This window comes from Grus americana, chromosome 1 (genome assembly GCF_028858705.1).
Source record: "Grus americana isolate bGruAme1 chromosome 1, bGruAme1.mat, whole genome shotgun sequence".
Taxonomy (NCBI): Eukaryota; Metazoa; Chordata; class Aves; order Gruiformes; family Gruidae; genus Grus; species Grus americana.
The window spans coordinates 55343747-55368872 of NC_072852.1; the positions used below are offsets into that span (position 1 = coordinate 55343747).

Consider the following 25126-nt stretch of genomic DNA (forward strand, 5'->3'; position numbering starts at 1 on the left):
TGGGCAGCGCAGCATCGCCCCAAACAGATGGCATTTCAGGGGTCCCACGTCTTCCACAGCCAGACCTACGTGTGCATGCTAAGACCACACTGCCTTTCTGCTGACTCAGCATTACAGACACACCAGGCCTATGGGGCCAGTCCAGGATCAGACCATCACATGTGGACAGAGTCCACCCACCACCAACAAACCGGGTGTCTTCTGGGTCTGCCAAGTGTGTGAACATTATACAGACTCTGTGTAGCTTCTCCAGCCAAAAGGTAACACTAAGGCTTTAAAACTTCCTCAGGACACATTTGGCAGGCTATAGGCTTCAAGTCAGTCACGCTGTTAGGTGTCCCTCAAGCTTGACCAGAGAACAATATCTGTAGTGGAATCACTGAGCTTCACCAGTCAGAGACAAAAGCTCCTTGCACAGCCCTAGTATTAGTAGCTGTGGTATCAATCATATCTGTTGCAATTAAGTGGGCTATGGGATCTTAGCTACAGTACACTAACTTTTGCTTGCATGCATGTAGAGGATGGAGATCATCTGTTTATCCCAGTATCAGATCATGCCAGGTATTCCATCCTCGGAAGTCGGCTTCCTTGGAAGCTAAACGCAATGGGGCAAAATGCACCTACTGAATAATCCCAGGCAAGCACAAAACAGAAATTAATGAGGCAGAAAGATGCCGGTTAGTACACTCATGTTAATATCATTAACAGACGTTCATTCAGAGGGAGAAAATTAACTGATGAAAAAGACCTTGAGAGGAGAGGTGGCAGCTAAGTACAGAGGAGTTAGAAATCTGCTTTGTTTGCACATGAGACAGCTGGTTAACAAATTATGAAACACTCTGAGAGAAATTCAGAATATGTAGTTTGGTGGGGGAGCAATTCCATTTTTCATCCATTTTCACTAAGAAAGCCAGGTCACAGCCTCTTATCTTCTGAGCACTAATAGCAGCCAACCTGCTTCAGCACCTTGTATGTGGGTACCAACCACTGGGCAGTAGGGTGAAGCCTTGTGCAAGTCTAGCAAACCTCCCAAAGTCTTCACTGGGGCCAGAATTTTCATCCAAGTAATTAGAAAAGCCTAGTCATCACATTAGTGCAATTTCTTAAGCACCTCTGTAGGCAGGGAGGCAAAGCAAAAAGCAGGGCACTCGAGGCAGGGCAGCTGGGGCATCCCAGCACCGCTCCAGAGGTGGGATATAATTCCTTCCTTTAGCCTTCTGCAGAAAGCTTCCCCCTGTCTGCAAGCGGACGACAGCAGAGGAATGAAAGCCCTATCACTTCCTTGTGAGTCCTGGGGCTCTGGAGCAGGTACACCTGAAGCAAGCAAGCCTGCTGGGCCACCAAGACTCAGGGGAAGTTTGACCTTGAACAGCCAAAGGCCTGGAAGAAGCAGGCCTCCTTTCCACCAGGTTAAGTAAAAATGCCTGGGAAGGTACAACCGGCCAAATATTTATCAAGTATATGTAACATATAACTTCAAATGTCACGGTCACTAGCCATAAGCAATAAAAGGGCAGGGGGCTGTTGTATTTTTTTTTAAATCTTGTAGGTCTCATCCTCCCATCTCCTCCCCACCAGCAATTCAGCCCTGATCGTTCAGATGAAGGAGGCCAGCTCTCATCTCTCAGGCTGCCAAATCCTGGTGGCAGGGCCATTGTCTTTTATTTGACTGCAGAGTGCCAAGTACTTTTATGGCACCGTATAAATAATAAATAAAAATATTCATTGCTTCTCTCTCCACTGACTTGCACTGACGCGAGAAGCAGGACAATCCTTTGCTCCCCCCTCCCTCCCCCCCCTTATGTAACTCTCCGAAGACGGCTTTTTCCAGACTGCCAAACAATTAGCACGAAAGCGACCAAATTTGCCCAGAGCCTCCAAAGAGTTAGCTCCAAGACCCAGTTAAAAGCAAGATGAAAAGGAAGAGTCAGTGGTGGCCAAAACCTGGGAAAGGCCGGGACGGTGCAGCGGGGAAGATGCAAAAGCCGCAAGCTAAGGACTGTGCCGCAGCCCCATTGCCGACATCCCCCATCCAGCAACTCCCACCTGTGCTGCTAGCAAAGCCCAAGGGGCTGCGTTTCTCCCTTTTCCAGCAAGGATGAATTAAGCCTACAGTCTGACTCTGAGTATCAGTATCCTCTCGCCTTGTAACTTACCTGCCTAAGTTCCCAACTAAACTGCATTTTAACTGGCGCTAATCCTGAGGAGTCCCATTACAAGTTTTTACTGCCGTTAAATCCCTCCAGATCAACAGAAAAGAGAGAATCCTGAGAGACTGAGTCAAGGCTAAAGCATATCACAGCCTCCTCACCACTCTGCGCTACGCAGCGCTGAGCTTAAAAAAAAACGATGGAGAATGACAAAGAAAGTAGGACTGAAGCGGGGGGAGAAAAAGCATGCTTGAAAACCCACTGACTTTAAACATTTATAGTCTTAAAACTACTGAATCACTTTTTAGCACACAGGCACAGAGGTTTGTTCCAAGGATCTCAGCATAAAAATCGTGCCAATCCAAAGAGTGCAGAATGACTAAATTTACAATAAATGTACCCAACTACTACTGTAAAAAATTATCTGAGATCATATTTATGTACCCAATAAATGTAAGTCACCAGTTAGAAACATCTATTACTAACATATGATATGCTGTAGCTATTTTAATAGTTATTTATTAATATGAAGACTTTAGCATAATATGTAATTACAAAGATATATACTGCACTATGTAGTATTTGTAAATAGTTCATATTATAATAACTGATGATTTACAAAGAGGTGCAGAGAAATAATCAGATTTTAAGGCATAAAATTTCAGAATATCAGAGCTCTGAGTTTTCTACACTTCACTATGAACCAGTGTTTGTTATATTAAGCACTAATTGGTACCACTAATGTTATATATAAAGGCCGTATTTAAGCAAAAGACTGAACACAGTTCAACTTATTTACAGGAAAATGTCCCCCCAGAGAAGCACTGTGGAAAGAAATTCAACTCTACCCCGTGACATAAGGTTTGGGGACTTCCTTATTTTGGGGGGTTTTTTTGGTCAAGTAAGGTGCATCGGACTCTACACATTTTAAATCAGGTTCTGATTTATCACAAGAGGACAGAGTTGGAAGTGGCATGGTCTTACTTCTGTCTAGCTAACTCATATCTTCACAAAGGTCTTCTGACAATAAAAATCATACTGCTGTTGAAAGGACTGCATATTTTCTGCTTTTGGACACTGTCACATAAAACTTCCTTTCTATCATGCAGAAATGTGTGAAAGTACCACAAATGACTGTTGATACTAAATGCTTAATCCCATGGAAGATTTGTTCTGCCTCCAAGCCATCCGGTTAGACAACCTTCCCCTTACAGACCTCACAAGGTACAAGACTGACCCCCACTTTTGGTCACCTTGGAAAATTTCTAGCTGACAGATACACCCACTCTGCATTTTTCCTAGACTTCTCCACAACAGATATTTGTTGTACAAAAGATGCAAGCCCAGAAAAGCATTTAACTTCAATCATGTGAATAATAGCCAATTGACTTTAATGTCACCACTCATGAGCGCAAAGTTAAGCACATGCTTAAGTGTTCTGCATATCTGGGATCCTTGTATAATTTCGATTTAATGTGCCGCAGAGTACAATGTGGGAAATAATTCATTTTTCAGTTTCATGGCCAAGCTTCTATTACTGCAGAAATACAGCAGATCCTTTTTTGCATATTTTTCAGTGAGACTTTTGTTTTGTATCAACCTGAAATGTTTCATTTACCTCAGAATAACGTGTTGTTTTGTCTTCCAATTATGTCCTTCTGTCCCTTTCCTTTGTTACAGAAAAAAAATATATTTATTTTCCTTTATTTTTTTAAATGTAGGTCAATTTTATGAGTAGTGCCTTTAGAAAAATGACAAGTCAAAAATACATGTCAGAAATATCAAACAAAGTATTTTGTTTCAAGTATACTAAAATGAGCTACTTTGGCAAATATCAGAATTTCCCTCTGCCTTCTTATGCTCTCCCCACATATTTTTTTTCAGTAAAAATGTTGGCCAGGTTTAACTCCAAAACTTAATTTTTTGGCAAAAAAGCATATCTATTGAAAAAAAATAGCTACCTATGCTACATAGAAGCAGGTCCTTTGTCTCAACATTTCATTAACATCTTAAAAAGCAAATAAGTCAAATACATGTGAAATTTGAGCAATCTATATTAATTTGCATGCATGCAGAAATCCATTTCTCTCCTTTTTATGTCAATTACAAAATTACCATTTTGATACTTTATTAGCTTCTTTGGCATTTCCAACTAATTTATAGGCATGGATACTATTTTTTTTTATTATTATTAACCTACTGCATTCTAAATTATTTTATTTAAATGCCCTGCTGGCTGTCCACATTTGCTTTTATTCTATTACTACTGTACATGAATGGAAATTATGTATAGCTATTAGATTATTTCACACATTAGTTCATTTTATATAATCTTTCCTGTATTTATTGCCTTCGTTAGACTGAAATACCGCAGGCACTTGTTTCTCTAATGTGTCTGAAGCTCTCCCGTTATTGGAAATTGGGTTATATCTCCTGATTACAGTCAGATGAAATCCAGACCCGGGAGCTAACTGCAGTATCCTGCGACAGGCAGTCTTATCAGCAGGGCTTTCATAGGGGGTCGGGGCCATAGCAGCCCCCCACGCGGACCCCAGATGGATGCAGCCCAGTGGTGCGTGCAAGGATGCTCCGGCTGGGCTTGCTGGCATTGCCGCTGAGGGGGCAGAGCTCCGGCCGGGGAGCTGACCCGGCCAGCACGGCTCTTCTCCTGCCAGGACCACATCCAGCCACTCCGCAGCACAAGGTGGACCGGCAGAGGCAGCGGGTGCTGGTTTGGCATCTGTGCAGGAGGAGAGCGATTCGGCACGCCGCGGGCACCGGGAGCTGGAAGGGAGATGCTGTCAGAGCAGCTCTTTGCCTGCAGGACTCACGGGGCCAGTGCTGCTCTCAGGGAGGAGCAGGTTTCTCCTCGCTCAAACTGCCCACGGCTGCACCAGCGTTAACAGCTGCAGCTTGACATATGATTTAGCGGCTGCAACAGTTAACGTGGGGAAATTAACAGCCATCGTGAGGTGGGTTCCTGGGTCAGCTCTGGCACCAGTTTTAGGCTAGCTGAGCACAAAGGGGTGGCACTCAGCAGAGTGAACATCACCTGGGCCAGAGAGAGAGCAGCAGAGGTCACTAAGCTCAGTGCAGGGAGCCTCCAGCCACCCTCAGTCCAACCTACTGCCCTGGCACAGAAGCATCCAGTCCAGCCCAGCTCAGACAGGCCTGCTCAAGAATCCACACAGCACAGCAGGGACATGACGTTAGTCACTGTCTTGCATGTCATTAGGAAGTAAATGCTGGGGCACAGCCAAGACACCATCCAAGTCCTTAGACAGCTGGAGCGTTTCAGCCTGCTTTTCTGGGGAAGCAGCAGGTCAGCAGTCATAGGCACCTCTCGGAGTGGCTCTTCCCAGGCAAGGCCCAAGGAAGAGGGTCCAAGGAGACCCTCAGGGTGGCTGTCGCAGGGTGTAGCCAGCCTGACCTTGACAAGCATTCCCCAGCCAGGCACAGTAATGGATTTTATGAGTACATCTGTCATTTTGGCTGCTGTACAGTGCCAGTGGGGCACCTTTCCCAGGTATGATCATGCTACAAAGACATTTGCAAGCAGATCTAGGTCTAGGCAAGTAGGAACAATGTCCCTTAAAATAACTAGCCCTTTGCCTGTTGGTTTGGGTTACATCCTCTGCTGACTCCTTGTGCTGGAGCAGCAGGCCAGGAGTTGATCTGCCTCACTTCTGCTGTGGCCACCGGATCACACCTTGGAGATAAAAAAGACTGGAAGCTATGAGACTGGAAGCTATAGGTGTTCCTCTTGGCCACGTGGCATTGGTCAGTGACTGCCTCCTTTGAAAGCCTGAACTGGCTAATTTAAGCAGGCAGGAAAAGGGAGGTAGAGCACAGCACACTTCCATCCATCCTGGATGTGGCTGCACCCTGCATCTCGGCCAGGCAGTGGCACTGAGGGGGTCAACAAGCTGCAAGCAGTATGTGGGCTTTGGAAGAGAGAAAGGAGGAGATTCAGAAGAGTGAATTTCTCCCAAACCAGGGCATCTTGAAGCAGTGCGACAGATGCCTGCATGGCTGCTCTCAAATCCTACAGGGCCCTCTGCATGTTCAGAGAGTGGAAATCCATAAGCCCAGCAGATCAAGCTCATTCACTCACATCTTTTGGATGGAGTTAGTCCCACCTGTCTTTATTCTCCAGAGGCAGCAGCTGGGCTGTTTTTACCAGCCAATTTCCATCTGATTCCAGATGCTCTGGTAGATCGTAATTTTACCCAAATGTTGCACTTGCACTAGCAGCTGTGTTTGAGGCATACTGCAATGATCTGAGTATGTACTGTGGCCTTTCTCTTCCCCAAGAAACAAAGCACATATGCCTTAGGATAGCAAAAGCAAACACAGGTATGTTGGCAAAGAAAAGTAGAAGAAAATGACCTCAATCTAATACACACAGGCAGCCCTACAGTGAAATTGACTAAAATAGGCCCAGAAACTTGTATCCAAAGGCTCTGTGAAGCTCCAGGAGTTACCACTTTCAATTGATATTTCATGCACATATCTCTGCAGGTATGAAGAATATCTTGAAAAACATGAGAAAGAAAGTGTGGCTCTCTCCATGAGCCTAGGCGCAGCCTGAAACAATAGATCACAGGTATGAACTACCCCATTTAGCTCAGACAGTTGAAAACCTAATGATGACAAACTAATGTTAACTCTGATAGGGCTGGCTGGTTTTGAACAGTGTCTTTCAGTCTGAGGGAGTCTGCAGCTTCTAAGGAGTCTCCGCAACAACCTCCATCTGGCAAAAAAGCATCCTCCCCTCCACCCCCTCCTCAACACAGCACACTGCAAGTGTGGAGACAGCATGAAACAAATTGAGGCTGAAATTAAAACAAATAACAGGAGCACTTCTGCATGGATTATATTATTCTGTGTCATATTTCATTCCAGGAAAAAAACAACAAAAGGGGAAAAAAAAAAAAAAAACCTCTTAAAAAATTAATCCACCACAAAATTTCCAGACTGCTGTACAGGACAGTGTGTACACAGGGGGCCTGGCCACAATTTATTTCTAGACTATCATGGGGGACACAAGAGACAGTAACTATAACCAGTCCAGCAGCAGCAAACTGACACTTGCAGTCCTCTTCTTGCTTCTATCCCTGATAGCAGTGTGTGCAATCTATTGCTATTTGGTTGCTCTACAATGGCATGAACCCTTAAGCAGCCCCAGTGATTGACTAACAATTTCAGCATGGGCAATCGAGCCTCACAACACTCAATTCCTTGTGAGTAACCTCACCGCAAAACAAAAATAAAGCAATGTGCAAAGTTTCAGACCCTCATGAACCAGACAGTGCTACCCTGCATGCATGAGCATTCTCCTCAAAATCCTCAGTTGCAGAGCCCAGCAAAAGCAAACGCTCTGCAAGGACAAAATGCAGTGCATGTAAACAAGGCAGCGAAACACACTCTGAACAAGAAACGATTTCTTCTGCTAAGCTTCCAAAGGTCTTGAAAAAATGACAGTATAACTTCAAATGCAAGCAATAGTAAATGATCAAAGCCACACTGATTTACCCCCATGGGCAGAACTTGTCCCCAGAATAAACTAACAGATCATATTTGTTAGCCTAATGGCCAGCGTTCCCACACAAATTATTTCATCCTGAAAAAATAGGTTACAGCCATTATACACATCGTCTCCAAAGTTGCATTAATTCATTTCTTGCTGACAATCAAGGTGTGGTTTGGGATCATGCAAGCAAACACAGTTCAGTTCTGTTTCTAATTCATTCCTGAGTGGTTAAAATATGTAAAAATGCAACTGAATACTAACAAAGAGCAGTTGTGCTATTTAAACTAGCAGCTAAAGCTATGATGTGACTCTGAAAAAAACTGAACGCTTTCCAGTAAAAACAAAGGAGAGGGTAGAGCAGCCTCTTCTATGGAAAAGGCTGCTTTGGGGGTTTGGGTGGATCCATTACCTTTTTGTCGCTCAAGCCAGACACCTGGTCCACGTATTCCTCTTGGATCATGAAGGCAGCCAGGTTGGCAGTGTAGCTGGCCAGAAAGATGACAGCGAAGAAGGCCCACACCGACACCATGATCTTGCTAGTGGTACCCTTGGGATTCTGCACTGGCACAGAGTTGTTGAACACCAGCCCCCACAGCAACCAGATAGCTTTGCCAATGGTGAAAGAGGGACCTCCTGGCTCTAGAGTGATTGAGAAACATGATCCCACAGTGAGCATCTCAGAGTAAGTGGTCTGCATTTCTATTCAAATACGCATCTTGACTTCACTCTTAAGAGCAGTATCTATTCCCACATGTGAGATGAATGTCCGCAGCTGCGCTCCCCTATATTCATGGACACCATATCTCAACCAAGTGTGACCCTGAAAAATGACTTTTTTTAGAAAGTCCTCAGGCTTCCATATTTATTCTGTCTCAAAGATTTCCGCTGAAACCTTATACAAGGGCTTTTTTGTATCTATTTGGAGTATCTAAAAGCCCAAACATTCCATTTTGGTTCAAGTGTTATCACCAGAAATAGTTTGCTCAGAAAAATTCTATCCTCATTTCTAGCTATTCAACAGTGATGTTGTCCTTGAACTCCCAGCATACACCTGTGTAAAACATGGCCTTCACTGTACTTGTACAGGTGCAAGGAAGAGCACCATCTGAAATAACAGGGCTCTACAAATACCTCTGCAAAAGGTTTTCACTACCCAGTCTGTCAAAGACACACAAGCCAGAGAAGAACACAGGTCCCCCTCCCCATGTTCTGTGTCTAAGGTAAGTCTAAGTGACATGTACTCTGGTCTATCTCAGGAAAATCAGCAGCTCTGTGCCAGACAGTCCAGGAGCAGATCCAGTGTTTTAAAAGCTGCTGTTTTCCCCTTATTCACTTTTCAGCGTGGAAGCTCACTCATACCCCAAAAGCTCATGAAGCACTAGGCCTGAAAACTTGTGAAATCCCGCACGTCTCCCAGCAGTCTCATATGCCCGGCATATGCTGGTTCCATTAGTGGGAACCCAAACCAAAATTTGCTCAACCTGAGCACAAGAGGAGCTGTCAGGGAGACTGCAGATGCAATTACTCCAAGGATCCTGCTTCAGACACTGAGAGGACCCTCTTAGGACGAGAGTCCTCTGGCACAGTTCAAGGGTCTGTCACTTTTCCAATGGTGACAACTTGGCTCTGCAACCTTTTGGGTTAGCATCCCTTGTTTTATCTTCTCCCTTAGGTAGGCTGACTGGTGCCTAGCGCTGCTGCCTGTGGTTAAGGTTGGCTCCAGCAGAGGAACAAAAGGGAAGGAAGTTTTGACACTCCTCTCCAAACCACTGAGCAGTGAATAGCATTGATCATCTGAAAACACTGACTGCGTTACTCTAAATACAACTACTCACTTTGCACCCTGGGAACTGTACACCAAGTTCAAAGCAGAATCATCACCTGGCAAAATGGGAGCCTCTAGATGCCAAGGAGACAAAGTTGCTATAAGAAACATGGTTTGGCAGTCCTTGTCTTTTTACATGCTGGAGTGGTAGCTTTATATCCCTCTCTGCCTAATGTGCCCCAAGACACACAGGTGCAAGGCCTGCAAATCATTAGCGGGATTTGTAAGGTGTAAGGAAATCTTGAGAAGTTCCCTCCTGAAGCCTTCCTCTCTCCACTGATCACCCCATGTGCTTTTACAGTTACTTTGTCAGCCACAAACTAAGACAGCAATGGGAGCTTCCAATCCACACCAGGGACCCAGAATCCTTCTGAGCTCTCCAACTTTGAGTGCCCCAACAAGAACCCAACATCATTTAGGAGCAGATCAAGGCATGCCCACCTGACCCTGGAGAGAAAATCTTGGTGTCCATAAAGAGAACATGCAGGTGTGGGAGGCAGGGGTATACTGCCATAGACTAGTTCAAATGCAGCCAAAGTAACATTAGCCAGAGCGTTCATTACCAAACAAACATTGCAGTCTCTGCAGCAGATTTCTACATCTTCATGTTACACCTGTCAGGGATAATATCTGCCTGATCATGCAGTATGGTTCATAATTACTGAGAAATATTGATATTTGCAGCTGCAGTTCAGCTAACTTAATAACTGCACAACCGCACACCTGTACTAAGAACTGCTTTGAGTTCCACATGTGTGTTAATATCTCTCAAGAGACTCACAGGTTTAACAGCATTTACTTGTGTCCACAGATCCATGTGGTTACAATCAGTTGCCATAAAGGCCCTCCACAGCTCCATGTTGAGAGAGAAGTTCTCCACTTCCCCATATATGTGGTTCTGCCTGCATTCTCATTAACACTTTTTTTTTCACTCCTCTCTAATTTAATGGCATAAATTCACTCAAAGCACTAGACTGGGGAGCAAATGAGTGCATTTTCCAATAACTGTCTCTCTCCCACTATTCTGAACAGACCACTAAACCCAGAAAGGTTTGAAGGGCTGGTTCATCAGGGGGTGAAGATATGGAGATGACAGAAGGTTCAACTTGCTACTTGTCTTCATGCCAATAGGGCAAAAAAGGCTGTCTCTTAGGCTGTCTGTCCATCCTCTCTTTAACTCATCAGGCTGTCTTCTGAAGATCAGAACCACAGAGATGGGTCACTTACTTTTCCCCACCTTTCCTGCTGACCTTGCAAAATAATCCATCGCCCACTCCCAGGAAAATGAGCTTCCCACTTTCTCACTCAGCCTTAGCAAGCCAGAGAACCAAATTGGGGAGGGACATGCCCAGGTGACAGATGTGGAGTCTGGAGGACATAGCACTATGCTGGGAGGCCAGCAGAGCGGCTTGCTCTCCAGGGAGATGTAGCACTGAAGGATGGATTGACAGTGATGAGCCCTCTGATTGCCTCAGAGAGCACAGCACTGTAGGCACTGCCAGCACCAGCTACCAGGACCCATTTTCCCTCAATGAGAGACAAGTTGGAGCTGGTGCATGCTTTAGAGATGAAAGGCGACACAGCTCCGTCTCCCGAGCCAAGCAAATTATCCATTATACACATCTGCTCTCTTCACAGCCTTTTTTTCCGCCTCCATCCCTGCCCTCTTTATTCTGAACGCGGAGCTCAGAGTGGGCTAGATCCATATCACATTTGAGGCAAAGGAAACACCCCGACAAAGGAGCCAGGATTGGAAGCAAGAGAGGATCGTGGCAAGGAGGGACTCCCCTTACCTCTGCCATCAGCAAGGCACCGATTATAGCCCACAGGGCTGAAGTACTCAAAGACGAAGACGGCCACTGCAGAGATGATAAGCAGCATCACAAACATCATCACCCATACATCAGCACTGAAAGGCTCTGGAGAGGAAGAGAAAACCATGGTGAAAAACCTGATATGCTACCTCACCCCTCCTTCACCTCTTTTGCTCTCCAGAGCACCCCAGTGAGAGTGTGGGGCAAACTGGGCTGTGGAAAAACAGAAGTTAAAACAAAGCCTTCGATCCGAGTCTGAAAAACTTCTTGAATTGGGAGAAGCATAGCTTCTGTCTCTGTAATGACTGCATTCCTTCTTACTGTTACATTTGTGACACATGGCTCCATCTGGAACTATATGCAGCCATTGTGGCATGCATTGATAAAATAAAATGCATTGATAAAAGATTGTTCCCAGGAAGTCCTCCAGCACCATCTGGAGAGAGTGGGGAAAATCAAGCACAACTGGCAGAGTTTCAGACAAGCGTCCAACTTTCAAGATGCTATTGAGCCAAAGAGCATCTCCAAATTTCTGACGTTCAGCCATAACAATAATAGTTTTTTCAGCTATTCCATTCCTGTAGCAATGGGAACATTGGCTCATTCTAGAAATATTAGCGTTCATATTCTGCAAGTTTTCTCCCTCTCCAAGCCTGAACAGATAAAGATGGGACTAATCCTGATCAAAGAAACTTAGAACTTTGCTCCAGACTACAGCCAATATTGCAACCTCAGTTAACTTGCATTTTTAAATTTTGGAGTTAAGTTTATCGTTACTTTTACACATACCAGCAATACTGGTGGACTTAACTAAAGGCAAAAACTCCTGAAAAGTGAGTAGTCATGAAACTCCTACTTAAAGAGGTTTGGAAAAATTTCTTTACCCATATAAAGTTATTTCTGTTTATAAATGTTCTCAGAATGCTGGCAGAGAGCAGACAGTAATTATATAACTCATATACTGTGTTTGCTGCATCATAAAGCATTTTATAAAGCCAAATAGTAGATACTAGGAAGACATGGATGTCTTGGGGAAATGCGGTATAATTTCTGCATTCTCTGGTCAACCTCCACCACTGAAGGACATCAGAAATCCCTTTATTGGAAGACACAGTGTCAGCACAGAACTGATGGCTCAACTCTTCTTGAAAAGCTCTATTAGATCTCTAACTTCTACCACTTGGTCTGTCAAGGGAGAATTAAGATAATACCTTCTTTACAAATAATGTCTCTCACGTGGCACTTTGGGACGTGGTTTGGTAGACATGGTGGTGTTGGGTCGACAGTTGGACTTGATGATCTTAGAGGTCTTTTCCAACCTTAAGATTCTATGATTCTATGAAAGCACAACAATTTATTGCTAATTGTTATCACCAAGTACTGTGGCATACCAGCTATAAGGTTTGAATCAATTTTCTTCTGGCCTACACTCCTTGAACATGCTATTAGTTGAGTCACTGGGAAACCACATGCTGCAGAGTAGGTGACAACTTTGAGTAAACCCATTCTTTGCTGAGATTAGGCATATAATTGCTGAGAAATGCCTTGGAAATCCTAGGCAGTGCCTGTTTGCATTTGCCTGGATTTTGCTTGCTTGGGATTTAGAACTAAAAGGTTTATTTTTATATACCTGTCCCACAGGTACTCCCCAAAAGGGACTTTCAGGCTAAGAATCACAAACAACCTTCACCTAATTTTTGATGAACACTGGGTGAAGTTTTAATTTTAGATTAAAATGATACCTAAGAAGGCAGAAGGTGAGACAGTTCCATTGCTACGTGACACCATGACGCTGATTCCCGTCTCGATGAAGGGCACAGAGAAATCCACCACTTCTGAACGCTCCTCATTAATGGTGAGGGATCCCACAGCCATATAGGCCCGTTTGGTGACGACCTGGAGGAAGGAAAGTAAAAGATCATACACAGGCCTGAGGCACCTCTCAAGCACCACAGCCAAGCCCCTCCTCACCTTCCTGCCTTTCCACACAGTTCTTTTACTCCTGTAATCCCATTCCCTACATTGTTTCTATCATCTCTCCTTTCTAATCTTTCATCAGGACACCTTCTTCTTTCAGGAAATCTATAGACATTAATCTTCCCCTTAAAGCTGGTATGTGTATAAAAAATAAATCCGCAGAGGTCTTAGGATAAACACATCATCCACTGAGAAGATGTCTTATCTCATTTTTCTGTCCTTGCTTTCTCCTCCCTCTAACACTGCGAAGCCTTATTTCATTCTTTATGCACCTTGTATACAATCTAAGCATAATCTAGGTTGCAGCCTCTCTGGTGCATGGATATCACCCTCTTTATTTGACTATGAAAGCCACTATATGTGACACTATAGAGAATAATAATTAATCGTTGAACAGGAAAGGTACTCATGGTCAGAGTGTCAGAGCAGATCAATTCATACAGTGCCCAGAAAGAATCTAGACTAATAATTTCTATAGAGTCACCTCTGTCCCTGCCCCAGAAGGGGAACCAATAATGATGGGAGACCAGACCTGACCCATGTCACCCAGCCCAGGGATGAAGACCACCATGCCCTTCCCTTTGCTGCTGACCTCTCCAATCATTCCATTCCACGTCCCATTGATCTTTTTTCCATGCTTGCCGTTAGTCACCAAGTAGAGGTCATAGGTGAACTTGACAGACTTTGAGATTTTCTTGAGGATGTCAATGCAGAACCCCTTGCAACATTTCTTCATGTAATCTGGCTCCTCATCAGTTTTGTTCCTGAACCATCACAACAGTAATGGGTTAAAAGACTGGGGAAAACTCCCTTAATTCCCTTCTGTTGTCAGTATGCACTCCCCCTCCCACAATATAATGTGGAGAATTTCATTGTGCTATCTGTGCTGGAGGGTGAAGGGACACACTACGAAGATTTGCCCAAAGGGGCCAGTCATGAATGGACACAGGCTAGGCTAGGCAAATGGAGGTGACTTCTCTAAAAGGATTATCATGGTACAATGGTATTGACCCAACAGACTCTCTACATTCTGCTGAGAAGGGAGAGCCCAATAGGAGGAGAAAAACCCATGGGTGCATACTCAGTCACTATGCGTTTTTGGCAAGGGACCGTGTTCCTCATGCAGGTGCCACTTAGGGGGTCCACATTCTCCACAATGACGAATGGTGCCTCTTCCAAGGTCACAATACTCAGGTGATCATCTTCACGTTCCTCAGAGTCGGGATACAGCTCAAAGCGGGGCCACACGTAATACTTCATCTGCAACTTTTTTTCCTTCCATTTTCCCACCTGTGGAGACACAAACCACAGAAGATAGACTTCTAGCTGCCCCATCCCTCTGCATCAACCACAGCTCTCACAGGCCTTGGCAGGAGGACCACTTTGGAGTACCCAAGCTCATGGCTCATGTAAGATGAGGACATTTCTGGGGAGAGGGCTCTGAGTAAGTGGGTTCAAACCAGGGGGAAGTGGAGAACAAGAAAGATGTCTGGGTTGTCTCATGTCTGTGATGGTCTCAACCTCTGGGAGTGTGAATAGATCACCGGGGGATAGCATCACCATGCTCAAACAGACGTGATGTCTTTCAACTTTCTCAGCCAAAAAACAGGAACAGAGCTTGTTGTCTCCTGAAATGTTGACTTCAGCCCACTAGCCACAATAATTTTTTTTTCCTGCTAAAGAGAGGAGAAATATATACAAATGCTGAAACAAATGTAATTTTGAAACAGAAAAACTAAAATACTTCACTTGAAATAGTTAAAACAGAATTTCTTTATTTTTTTCAAAATTTTGTGGAAAAAGGTTGCCCGTTCCTAGTCAGGACTGAGTTCTTCCAAGAGACAGGCAACTGAAGAGGGAGATGTTCTGCATTTTCAGGAGTGTCTTCACAGGAGAACAACATAGACAGAGATGCTTGCTAACAGTAGATCCTGTTGTCCTCTGCTAAGGCCTTACTGAACTACCTGCTCTTGTCCTTTCACATTGACTTGGTTCCATACATGCTGGAAACAAAGAATTGCTCTGTGTTTCTGACACATGAAAAATAAAATCAAAAAGCATCTATGACTTTTTAATCTTGCTATATTTTCCATAAGGATACATTGCAATTTTAGATCTTTTCATTTTCCATTTCGTAAGCAAACGGAGATCATATCTTCAGCAGTCAGAAAAGGGGAATGGAACTCAGTTGCCCTATACTTATTGCCACAAATAAGAGTACTTTGAAGTCACTCCAGTCCCTGAAGAGATGATATGTGTAGCCATTGCCCATGGTAGACCATTCCTTGCAAAAATTCCAGGAAAAGAAGAAAACCAAACATCAACTATGCTTTGAACCATCAAAGTCTTGCCTTTTTTCTCAATTCCCCCCATCACAGTTGACACTAATTAGCACCTTGGCTGGCAGCTGAAGCTGAGAGGGCAAGAAACTAACTGGGCTTTGGAAGGAACTTTCCTGCACAATCCTCAAAGAAAGCCCGCCAGGCCAGGGCTGAGACACAGCTGACTTGATGGCAGAGGCAGTGTGGTTGTGTGGGAAGCTTGCACGACTGCTCTTAGCGGTGTACCTGCTTGGTGGGTAAACAGAAAAGCTTCATTCCACTCAAATCCAACACCCCTCCCACCACCCCCAAATTTCAGTCATTTATTTATTTAAATGACAGGACGGGAGGGAGAAGCACTTATTAGAGGCTCATTAGGTGTCAGCAGTTATTCTGTGAAACTCAAAGCCCAGCTGGGGTTTGGCATTTGAGAGCAGCTAGAATTCACATAAAACACTTGTCACCTTCAAAACAAACAAGCAAATGCTTCATCTGGCCATGAAAGAAAAATCCACTCTGGGGGCTTGTGGAGGGAGAAGAAAGGCAGGAGAAATCACCCAGAGACAGCAGCCTACCCATCCATCCCTGCAGCGTGAACACAGCACCCCAGTGAAGGCAAGGCAAGTGGGTTTTGTAAGAAGGGGGTGAAGTGGCCAGGTAGCTGGTCTTAGCTGGTCTTACCTTCCTAAGGGCCCTTATGACAAGCAGTTGGCAAAAAATGCTGAGGAGAGCTTGCCCCTAATGTTCCCTCCACCCATGAAGTCACGCTGCTTGGACCAGCAAGCAGGATACACAGCTATTTTCTTGTTTTTCTCTCTTTTTTTTCTTTTTTTTTTGTTTTGTTTTGTTTGTTTTTTGTTGTTACTTGAGTGGGCAGGGAGGAGTTGTTTTAATTTTTAAACACACTTTGAGCAGCAGGTGAAAGCTGACAGACTGGGAGCCTCAGGAACTGGTGGCCCCTTTTGTCCACAAAAGACAGGTCGTGTTGTCTAGGGCAGCAGATGGTCTGTACTCATGCTAATATCTAAGCCTGGATGTGGAGAGTGCATTTCTGAGAGAATAAAGAGCATACACTCACATGCTCACCCAGGGTCTGCTCAGCCCTGGACTTCCCACTCGTTGACCAAACAGGTCAATTTATCATCATCTGAGCCAGAGATTTCTGCAGTGCAACTTTAGCCCTGAAGTAACTGAGCTCAAATCCCCAAAACTAGTTCAGCAAAGCCACCAGACAAGCAGAATAACTGCACACACGGTGCTCAGTAGGGACCAGTGATTAAGATGCTGCACAGAACAGCCCAGACTTCAGCTCAGTAACATTAACTTATCATAGAAATAAGTGGTTGATGAAAGAGACATCTTGCAGTATCTCAGCAGCACTTAGATATCACAGTAATAGGCATGATATAAACCCCTAAGTGATAAATTAGATCAGATAGGCAAACCCAACTCGTAATTACCCAGAAGTTCTCTGGGACAGAAAAGGGAGTTCACAAGGCTGTGTGCCAGGCACGTTTCACAATGTTGTACTACACAGACAACATTATGAAATTAGGATAACAATGACAGTCTTGCCACAGCCTCCTGTGTGCTGAAGCACCTAACCTGCAAATACAGTAGTACATGTCCTTTCCGTATTATCACAATAAAATCATTCTAAATTGTCAAAAAAGGAAGAAAACCAGGATGTAAGGGAATGTTCTGACCTAAATTTTCAAATTAACTATGGAGTGTCTCAAGAATACACGCAAATATTGTTTCATTGCTAACCTGAACAATCAGGCATGCCACATACCTGCAGACATGTACAGATATGAATAATCAAAGTCAGAAAAGCTTTGCGAATTAAGAGGGGCAGACTTCTTTACATGCTCATGCATGCAAAGGTCAAATGTGTATGCATGTAGTTAAAGACGACCAGGTTTAAGCAACATGTGGGCAAGGACAGTAAGGATAAGAAACACTGCATGTGCAGAGGATGGAGGCAATGCAAGAGAAAGAAAATACAAATGTGCATCATATACTAGATAATCTGCCATGAGAGGGAAGGAGCAATTCACTGTGGGGACAGAGGTTAGCCACAACAGAATTAAATGTCACAGATTTGTCCAGGTAATGATGCCTATACTTAAAGAATATAACCTGCCAAGCTGTGCAGAGCAGAGCAAGGCACTTCTGAAGTCTCAGGGTATTTGGTATTAACAGCTTGTGAACTGTTATTACTTAGGTTTTTCTCAGTGCTTGCCTCAGCAAACAGAGGAAAAATAAACCATCCCAGGCATCCTACATATTTGTCACCCTGCAGTTTCAAGACCTGCTGGGCGTTCTCCGATCAGAGTCTAGTCATCCAAACTCCCACTAGGAGCCCTGGAGGGTCACAGAATCAGCAAAAGTAAGGATGCTAGGGATCTTTAAAACCCCCTTTCTAATCATATTCTCCAATCCCTAGGTATGTTCCCATATGCCAGGGCAGGGCTCCTAAGAGTCAGAATTTCACCTTAACTTCCCCTTGCTTTTTCTGTACCACATCTGATCTTATCGACAAAGGAAAGTAACTTTGGTTTGGGGATGATTTTGGAGCTGTTGAGGGAGGGGAGCAGCTAACTTTTACCTGAAATATAACATCTTACTTTGGATACCAAGCTGTTGGAAGTAGAAATCCAATACATTTGCAAAGAACAAAAGTGAGAGCTAGTGTAGAACAAAAAGTCAATCATATATGCTATTCGTTTGCCTAAGTATATAAGCTATTCCATGCAGACAAAAGGTAAGATTGCCTGTGCAAGGGGAAAATAAGTGAGAGCCTTCGGAAAGCCTTCCAGCAGGCTGGCAAATTGCCTTAACCGCGGTATAGTGCAGCCAGAATAAAAGTGTTCTGCAGTATGTTAATGCGCATCTTTAATGAAAGGTGTATCATATTAGCTCCCTGAAACGAATTCTTAACAGAGGCTCTTCTCTCCTCTCAAGGGAAGCTAAGGCTTGTAACAGCCATTTGTGGCAGATGTTTGTCTAACCTGTCCTTACACTGACAGAGAGCCCATGGTCTCCGTAGACAGTCTATTCCAGCGCTTAACTATCCTTCCCATTAAAAAGAGTTTTTTTCCTCATGTCTAACCTAAATCTTCTTGCTGCAGTTTATACAAGGAGAGTATGTTTCCTTATTCTTCTACATGTGCTCTTTTCAGTGTTATCAGGTCAGTAAGATATTTATAACACAGAGGAGTTGGTAGTCTCATTCAGTGGATATCTTATATGCTACGTTGGCAAAAGCAACCACCTGTTCAAATGACCAGCATCCAGTCTCACCATTTACAAAATCCTTACCCAGATGGGTAAGAACAAGCTACTCCCATGAACTTCCAAAATTGTCTGTTCCAGCCAGAGCAGAAGCCAATCTCTGAGCTCCTCCTAATATGTCAAGGCAGGACTTCAAAACACAGGAGCATCTGGAGAAACCTCTAACTAATGTCAACAGATGGAAAAACAAAACCTCCTAGAAATTTGGCTTTCAAGGACTAGGCAGCAGAATACAGTTCTGGATAAAACCAGAAATGTTCAGACACATTTCTTAGGTAAGATGCTCAGAGGAATTGCATTCATATTTGGGGTGAAGATTCAGGGGAAAGCTTGAACCTTCAGGTGCTTGTTTTTCAACAGGCTGCAGGAGAACTATGTCTGGGCAAAGTCTTTTGATAAGTTTTTATTTCATTCAGGCTCCCATTTGCACTGTGCCTTGCACCACTCTCTTTTCATTTAAAATCTTCTCTCACTTCCTGTCACTCCTGGTATAGAAGAAATACAAAAGGAACAAAAGGGATTTGATTTCATTTACAGAATAAAAGAAAGATCATTCCAAACTCACTTAGGACTTGAACTGCTTTCTGCATTTCCCCAAAAGTTCAATATTTCCTCCTTTATTAAGTTTTGGGGTTTGTTGGTTTGTGGTTGGTTTTTTGGTTTTTTTTCAGGAGCTGAGGGGCTTGTTCATTCCAGTAGGGAAGTACTAAGGCAACAACACAGAGCAGGATTAGAAGGCAGAAATTCCCTATTCCACCAAGGACCTCTGGAATCTGGTCTGTACCCTTGTGCCTCCACTCCACATTATGTAAAATGGAGATAATGGTATGTTTTCATCTCTGGGGTGCACTGGGTACATAAACACAGAAAAAGCCATGAGGCTCACAAATAGTATGCAAATGAGGAGACACACACATGTGTCTAGAGCTAGAGGAGGGAACATATACAGCATGTATCTGTGAACAGTGTAAATGTGACAACTTTCAGTCTTTTATCTTTGCTGTCAGTTAGTTAACTGGAAAAAGCTTATGTAACTTTTACACCTGGTTTTAATACATGAAAATGTGAAGATCAAATATAGAAAAGGTAAAGGTAGGATGTTGGGCAGCAGGCAGAAAATAGCAGTGTTATTGGTAATACAGCTGATGGAAAAGCATACCTAACCCCTTGGGGAAGCAGAGAGAGTCCAGGGAGAAATGAGAGTCTTGTCAGTACAATTCGTACAGACCCTGAATGAGGACATGGGAAAACCAGAACAACTGGGCAGGACCTGAAAAGGGCTACTGTAGGAATAATAGAAACACCATAGAAATAGCAATTATAACTGGGACACTGCCAATGGAAGTATGCACTGCTCAGGGTACATAAAAGTAAAGGTAAACCTGGGGGATGCTGTTGTAACCTTAATGCTGCAATAGACTGTGAAGAAATAAATCATGCCTAAATAAAGTGGAATCATTTGGGATTGAGATAGGTTTTAGAAGGCTAGCGCAAGATATTCCAACAGGACTGAACTACAGAGGTCTACTGTAGCTCCACAGGCTTGCCTTTCAGTCTGGATAGAGATGTCATTACTGTTATTAAGGAGAAATTATATCAGGAACCAAGTCATTATGGGAGACTTTAGCTTCGTAGAGATAAGGTGGAGAACAAATGCAAATTTTAACAGCAGCACCCTGATGTCTTTTTTTCTGGATCTGATAGTTGACACATTTCTTCACCCCAAAATTACTCAACAGGCAATAGGTCATGCTGTTTTACACTCAGTTTGGGCAAAGCAGCAAGGAACCTTACAGAAAAGCTAGTTATCAGAAATAACCTTGGATTGAGTGATTAGGGGAACAGAGAGCCTGCCTTAAAGAAGGAGATTAAAAAGCTTGTTTAACCTAGACATATGAAAGCCAAGAGGGGATATGACTGCTCGGTATAAATAAAGGGGAGACAGATACACAAGGGAGGAAGAAAAGGTGTTTTTAAGCAGAAAAATAATGTTGCTACAAGAACAACTGGTTGTAAGGAAATTTGCTTTGAAAATAAGATGGATTTTAACCATCAGAGGAGGGAAGTTCTGGAACAGCTGCCCAAAAGGAGCTGTAAAAACAACTAAAATGGGGTCAAGAAGAAGCACAACTGGTGTGTACAGGGCTATATGATGTTGCTGCCTAGAGCAGCAGGGATGGGACCAGATGAGCCTTTCCAGTCCAGTGGCCTTAAGTAAGCAGAAACAAGAGGAGGAATTCCTCTGTGGAAAACCTTTTCTCCTTGACTTTTCAGCCTCCAGATGTCAAAACTCAGTCTTAATCATTATATCTCTGTCCCCCAGTTAACCCACATGAACACAAAGACTCTTGTTATTGCTATCTCCACCTCCTAGGCTCATGCTTCCATCAGTCAGCAGCAAAACCCTCTCCAGTGCCCTGAGAATAGAGCATTCCTTTTAGCCTTCACCCAAGCTAGTGAAGTCATGACTCTCACACTTACAGTGCTGACATCACAGCCACTACCAAATGTATAATTCCTGTGATGCTACAGGTCTGTATCCTCATATAGGCTGATCTACAGCAGGTGGAGAAGAGATGCCATGGAGAGCAAAAATCTCCTGTTTACAGACACTTAAGGTGATTAATTAGCCACATCAGCCAAAGCACACAAGAAATGGTTGTGAATGCTCCACATGCAAAATTAATTAACACAGAAACAACACTTCTTCCTGAACCTCAAGTTCACCTTCCACAACCACCTGGGGAAGGCTGCTTTCTTCACTGCACCTGCAGAAGCAGGGATTGCTTCTAATAGCATTTCAATTAAACACGTAGGCTGCAGGAGATGGTGGAATTTTCTTCCTTCTGTATTTATACAGCACCTAGCATATGCCAGAGAGAGGCTCGGCTTTATAACTCATTCTGGGAATAAAAGCTCTTTGCAGAAACATAGTCGCCCAGCTCACTGAGGTCTGGCATTTACACAGCTCTTGCCATTTTTGCTGAAACATTTTTTTTCTGGTGCATTTATATGCTTTTTGCAGTTGCTGAGGTCCTGTCCCCTGCCATGATTAGCCTGAGAAGGTTAATGAGATATACTTTGAGTGCTTCTGACTTCTGCAAAGTCAGTGAACTATGGAGCTCCACTGGTGTCACAGAAATGTCAGAGCTGTGAGAATGCCAAAGTCTTTGCTTTGGCAAATCATTCCTCCAAACCAGAAGGTGCCAAGAGATCACTACAGGCATAAAACCAGCCAGGATCACCTGACAGCTCCCTCTGGGAGATGATGATGTTCTTGGTGGTAGTGTTAACTTGGAAGCCCAGAAGGTGGTTCATCCAGGCAAGGCTAGCTCATGCAGGAGCAACATGGTTTCCAGGGGGACATATTTGTTCAAGGTCCTCAGTGCTACCTGATGTACACATAACCATGATTTATGGAAATGCAGACTGCAATCAGCACAGGCATAATTAGGAGACATGAGGGGAGAGGTTAGAGGAAGCTGTTCATGATAGCGTGGGCTGTGATCTGAGTAGGCTGGAGGATGTAACTCAGCAAAGCCATAGTTTCTAGGAGGGGGAAATCAGGTGTTAGGATTTTGGAAGAAGAATTAGAAAAAAATATATATCTTAACAAACACTGCAGACTGACTATGCCATCCAACATAACCCACCTCCGGCTAAGAGGCAGTGACAGCACCTGACTCAGGCTTCAATAATGTTGCATCCTTAGAGCCATCATGCCTTTCTGAAATGACTCTGTGTGAGGAGAGGGGAGCTTAATACAATGTCCTAAACTCCAGCAACATTGGTTTATTCTGATTCTGGTCTGGGAAATAAAATCTAAAGCCAGAGAGCTCATACTGCCCCTATCCTTGCTCATCTAAGGTGAAAGGTTTCACCTTGAGCATCTCTACTGCTCTCCTCTGCAGAACCATGGGGCAGGGGAAAATGTAGCAGGGATACTGGTAAGATTGCATGTTTTGTGCCACAGGGGGTTCAGAAGTCACAAAGGTTTAAAGAAAAATGTATTTTTATGTGCATGTATAAGCATCTAAATGCTTTATGAAAGCATTCTGCGGTCTCTAGGAGTGCATCCGCATTGTGCAGGTGTGTGTCTGCATCCAGTACGTGTCCATGCATGTAATGCCCTGTCTAATGATTTTTTCCCTTGGCTTTCCCTGTTGAGTGCTGGGCTTGGGTTTGCATTTTGCTGAGCTTTCATTTCTTTCACTCAGACTCTTTCCCCCCTCTAAAACATGTTACATAGAGGGAGGGATGGGCTTGCCAATTCATACCGCAGACTGGGAGATGGTTTAGAGCTTTGGCTGGTAGGGGGGTCCTGTACAGCGGTGTACAAAGTCCCGACATGTGTTCCCCTGTGCAGTGACACCTACTCTTTACACAGAGTGAATATCTCCCAGCATCTCTTGGGACCTGAGGCTGAAGGAATGTTTAAAAATGCAGATCCAGAAGAAGGCCAAAAATGTTTCCTTGTGCTGAGAAAAGCTAAATGTTGAAGCAGGCTTTGGCAGGGTTGGGAGAGGAGGCAACATGAAGAGAGAGGGGGTGGGTTGCCTAAACCTCACTGTTTTCTGAACTGTGCAAGCAAGACCAAAGGCACCGCATTGAAAAGCATCTCCGAGAATATCAGAGAGATCCTTTAACTTTCACCGAGGGATGTCACGGTGGGTGAAATACCTCCCCATCCTGAATACACCAGCCAGAGCCCCTGCCTTCTGCGCAGCAGCCCTGCATTGCCCCTGTGCAGAGATGCATGCCTGCCGAGAGAGGCACAGGCAGGCACAGCTGCACGCACGCCCCTCCGCAGAGATGCAGGATGCTCAGCTCTTCTCTCGCTGGTGAAAAGGGGAGGAACGTGCCTCCTCCAGAAGAATTACTGCACATATTGGGAGCAAGATTTCAGGGAAGGCAGTTACAGAGCTGCACGCTCCTGTTTCTTTCCTGTCCCAGCACTGAGACCTCTGGCAGGTGATTGCAAATGCTGTCACCACCCACCACACACCCTTTGTCCAGATCCTGGCCCTGGATTCACATTGGCATAGCCACAGCCAGCCCCACCACCTCCACACCTTCAGAGTGCATGTCTGCATTCCCTCCCAACCTGGCACATGCCGGGAGGCCTTGTGCACTGCACCGGGGCTGTCCCAAGGGCTAGTCAACCAAGCCACTGATCCAAGTGGTCACCAGATCTCCAAACTGAGTAGAAACAGCAGCTCTGCTCTACACTGTGGTTGTCTGCCAGGTCTCTTCACTGAGCTGTGCAAAAGGGCCAGATGGGAAGCAAAGATGTGGATAGGGGCAACGAGCAATACCCTTTCTGCTTTCTCTCTACCCCGTGTATGGTTAGGGGCGCTGGTCTCTGGCATCCTTGCACCTTTTCTAATCCACAGCCTCCCTTGCCTGTCTCTATGAAGAAAACCTCATGCCCTGACTCAGTTTCTCCCTCACTCCTCCTTTCTTTTATTCACTCAGGTGCTCCCCAATAAACACAAGGGACAATGGATGGGGGGTGGGGGAAGGAGAGGCAGCAGACAGCCCCCACCTCACCTGTGTGAGCAGAAAGGGATGGTGATCCCTCACGCACCAGCTCATCAGCACCCCACCTTCAGCCCACCCGCATTCCTGCCGCCCCATCACTGGTGTGCACCCATGGACATGGTCCCCACTGCACAGACCTGTCTCCTCACTGATCGTGTCTTCCTCACTGATCGTGTCTTCAGTCTATTGCCCTGCTGCGACTGTGCCAGGATCGGCCGCAGGAGTGAGACCAGTACAAGTGGTGGAGAAAACCACAGGGATAGAGGAGTAACTCATGGTGTGATTTTCCCCCCATCTCAGATCTCACCAACTTAGAGCTGGGCTGGGTGGTTTTTCCCCATCCCAACAGTACCCAAATGCTAGCCTCACCTCTGTCCTGAAATGAAGTGCTGGCCCAAACCACAGCAGTGTCAGTACTGTGCATCTCCACCAGCAGTGAGCATTACCCAGGTACTTCTGTCCGTGCTGCTGCAGACCAATCTGGCATATGGGAGAGGCTGCCAGGCCAGCCAGAGGCTCCCAGGAGCTGGTGTGGGCTGTATTCCCCAGCTGGAGACTCCTGCCTTAGGAGCTCAGGCTTCAACCTCTCTGGTGGATGATGGCTCCAGAAAGAGAGCCCACAAGCTGCAGGACCCCCGCTTGACCCACTGCTACAGCCAAGCACTGGG

At 44.7% G+C, this 25126-nt stretch overlaps 1 protein-coding gene across 2 annotated transcripts in view; it reads right to left on the reverse strand.

Moving 5' to 3' along the window:
- The window catches only part of GRIN2B (glutamate ionotropic receptor NMDA type subunit 2B), a 208393-nt gene that overhangs the window by 18115 nt on the left and 165152 nt on the right, over positions 1-25126 (reverse strand). For both annotated transcript variants that reach the window (XM_054813050.1, XM_054813051.1), the window contains exons 6-10: positions 14381-14589; positions 13892-14063; positions 13065-13218; positions 11302-11427; positions 8093-8322 (exon numbers count right to left, since the gene is read on the reverse strand). In XM_054813050.1, the coding sequence (XP_054669025.1) occupies positions 8093-8322; positions 11302-11427; positions 13065-13218; positions 13892-14063; positions 14381-14589 (891 nt within the window). The remainder of the gene's footprint in view (positions 1-8092; positions 8323-11301; positions 11428-13064; positions 13219-13891; positions 14064-14380; positions 14590-25126) is intronic.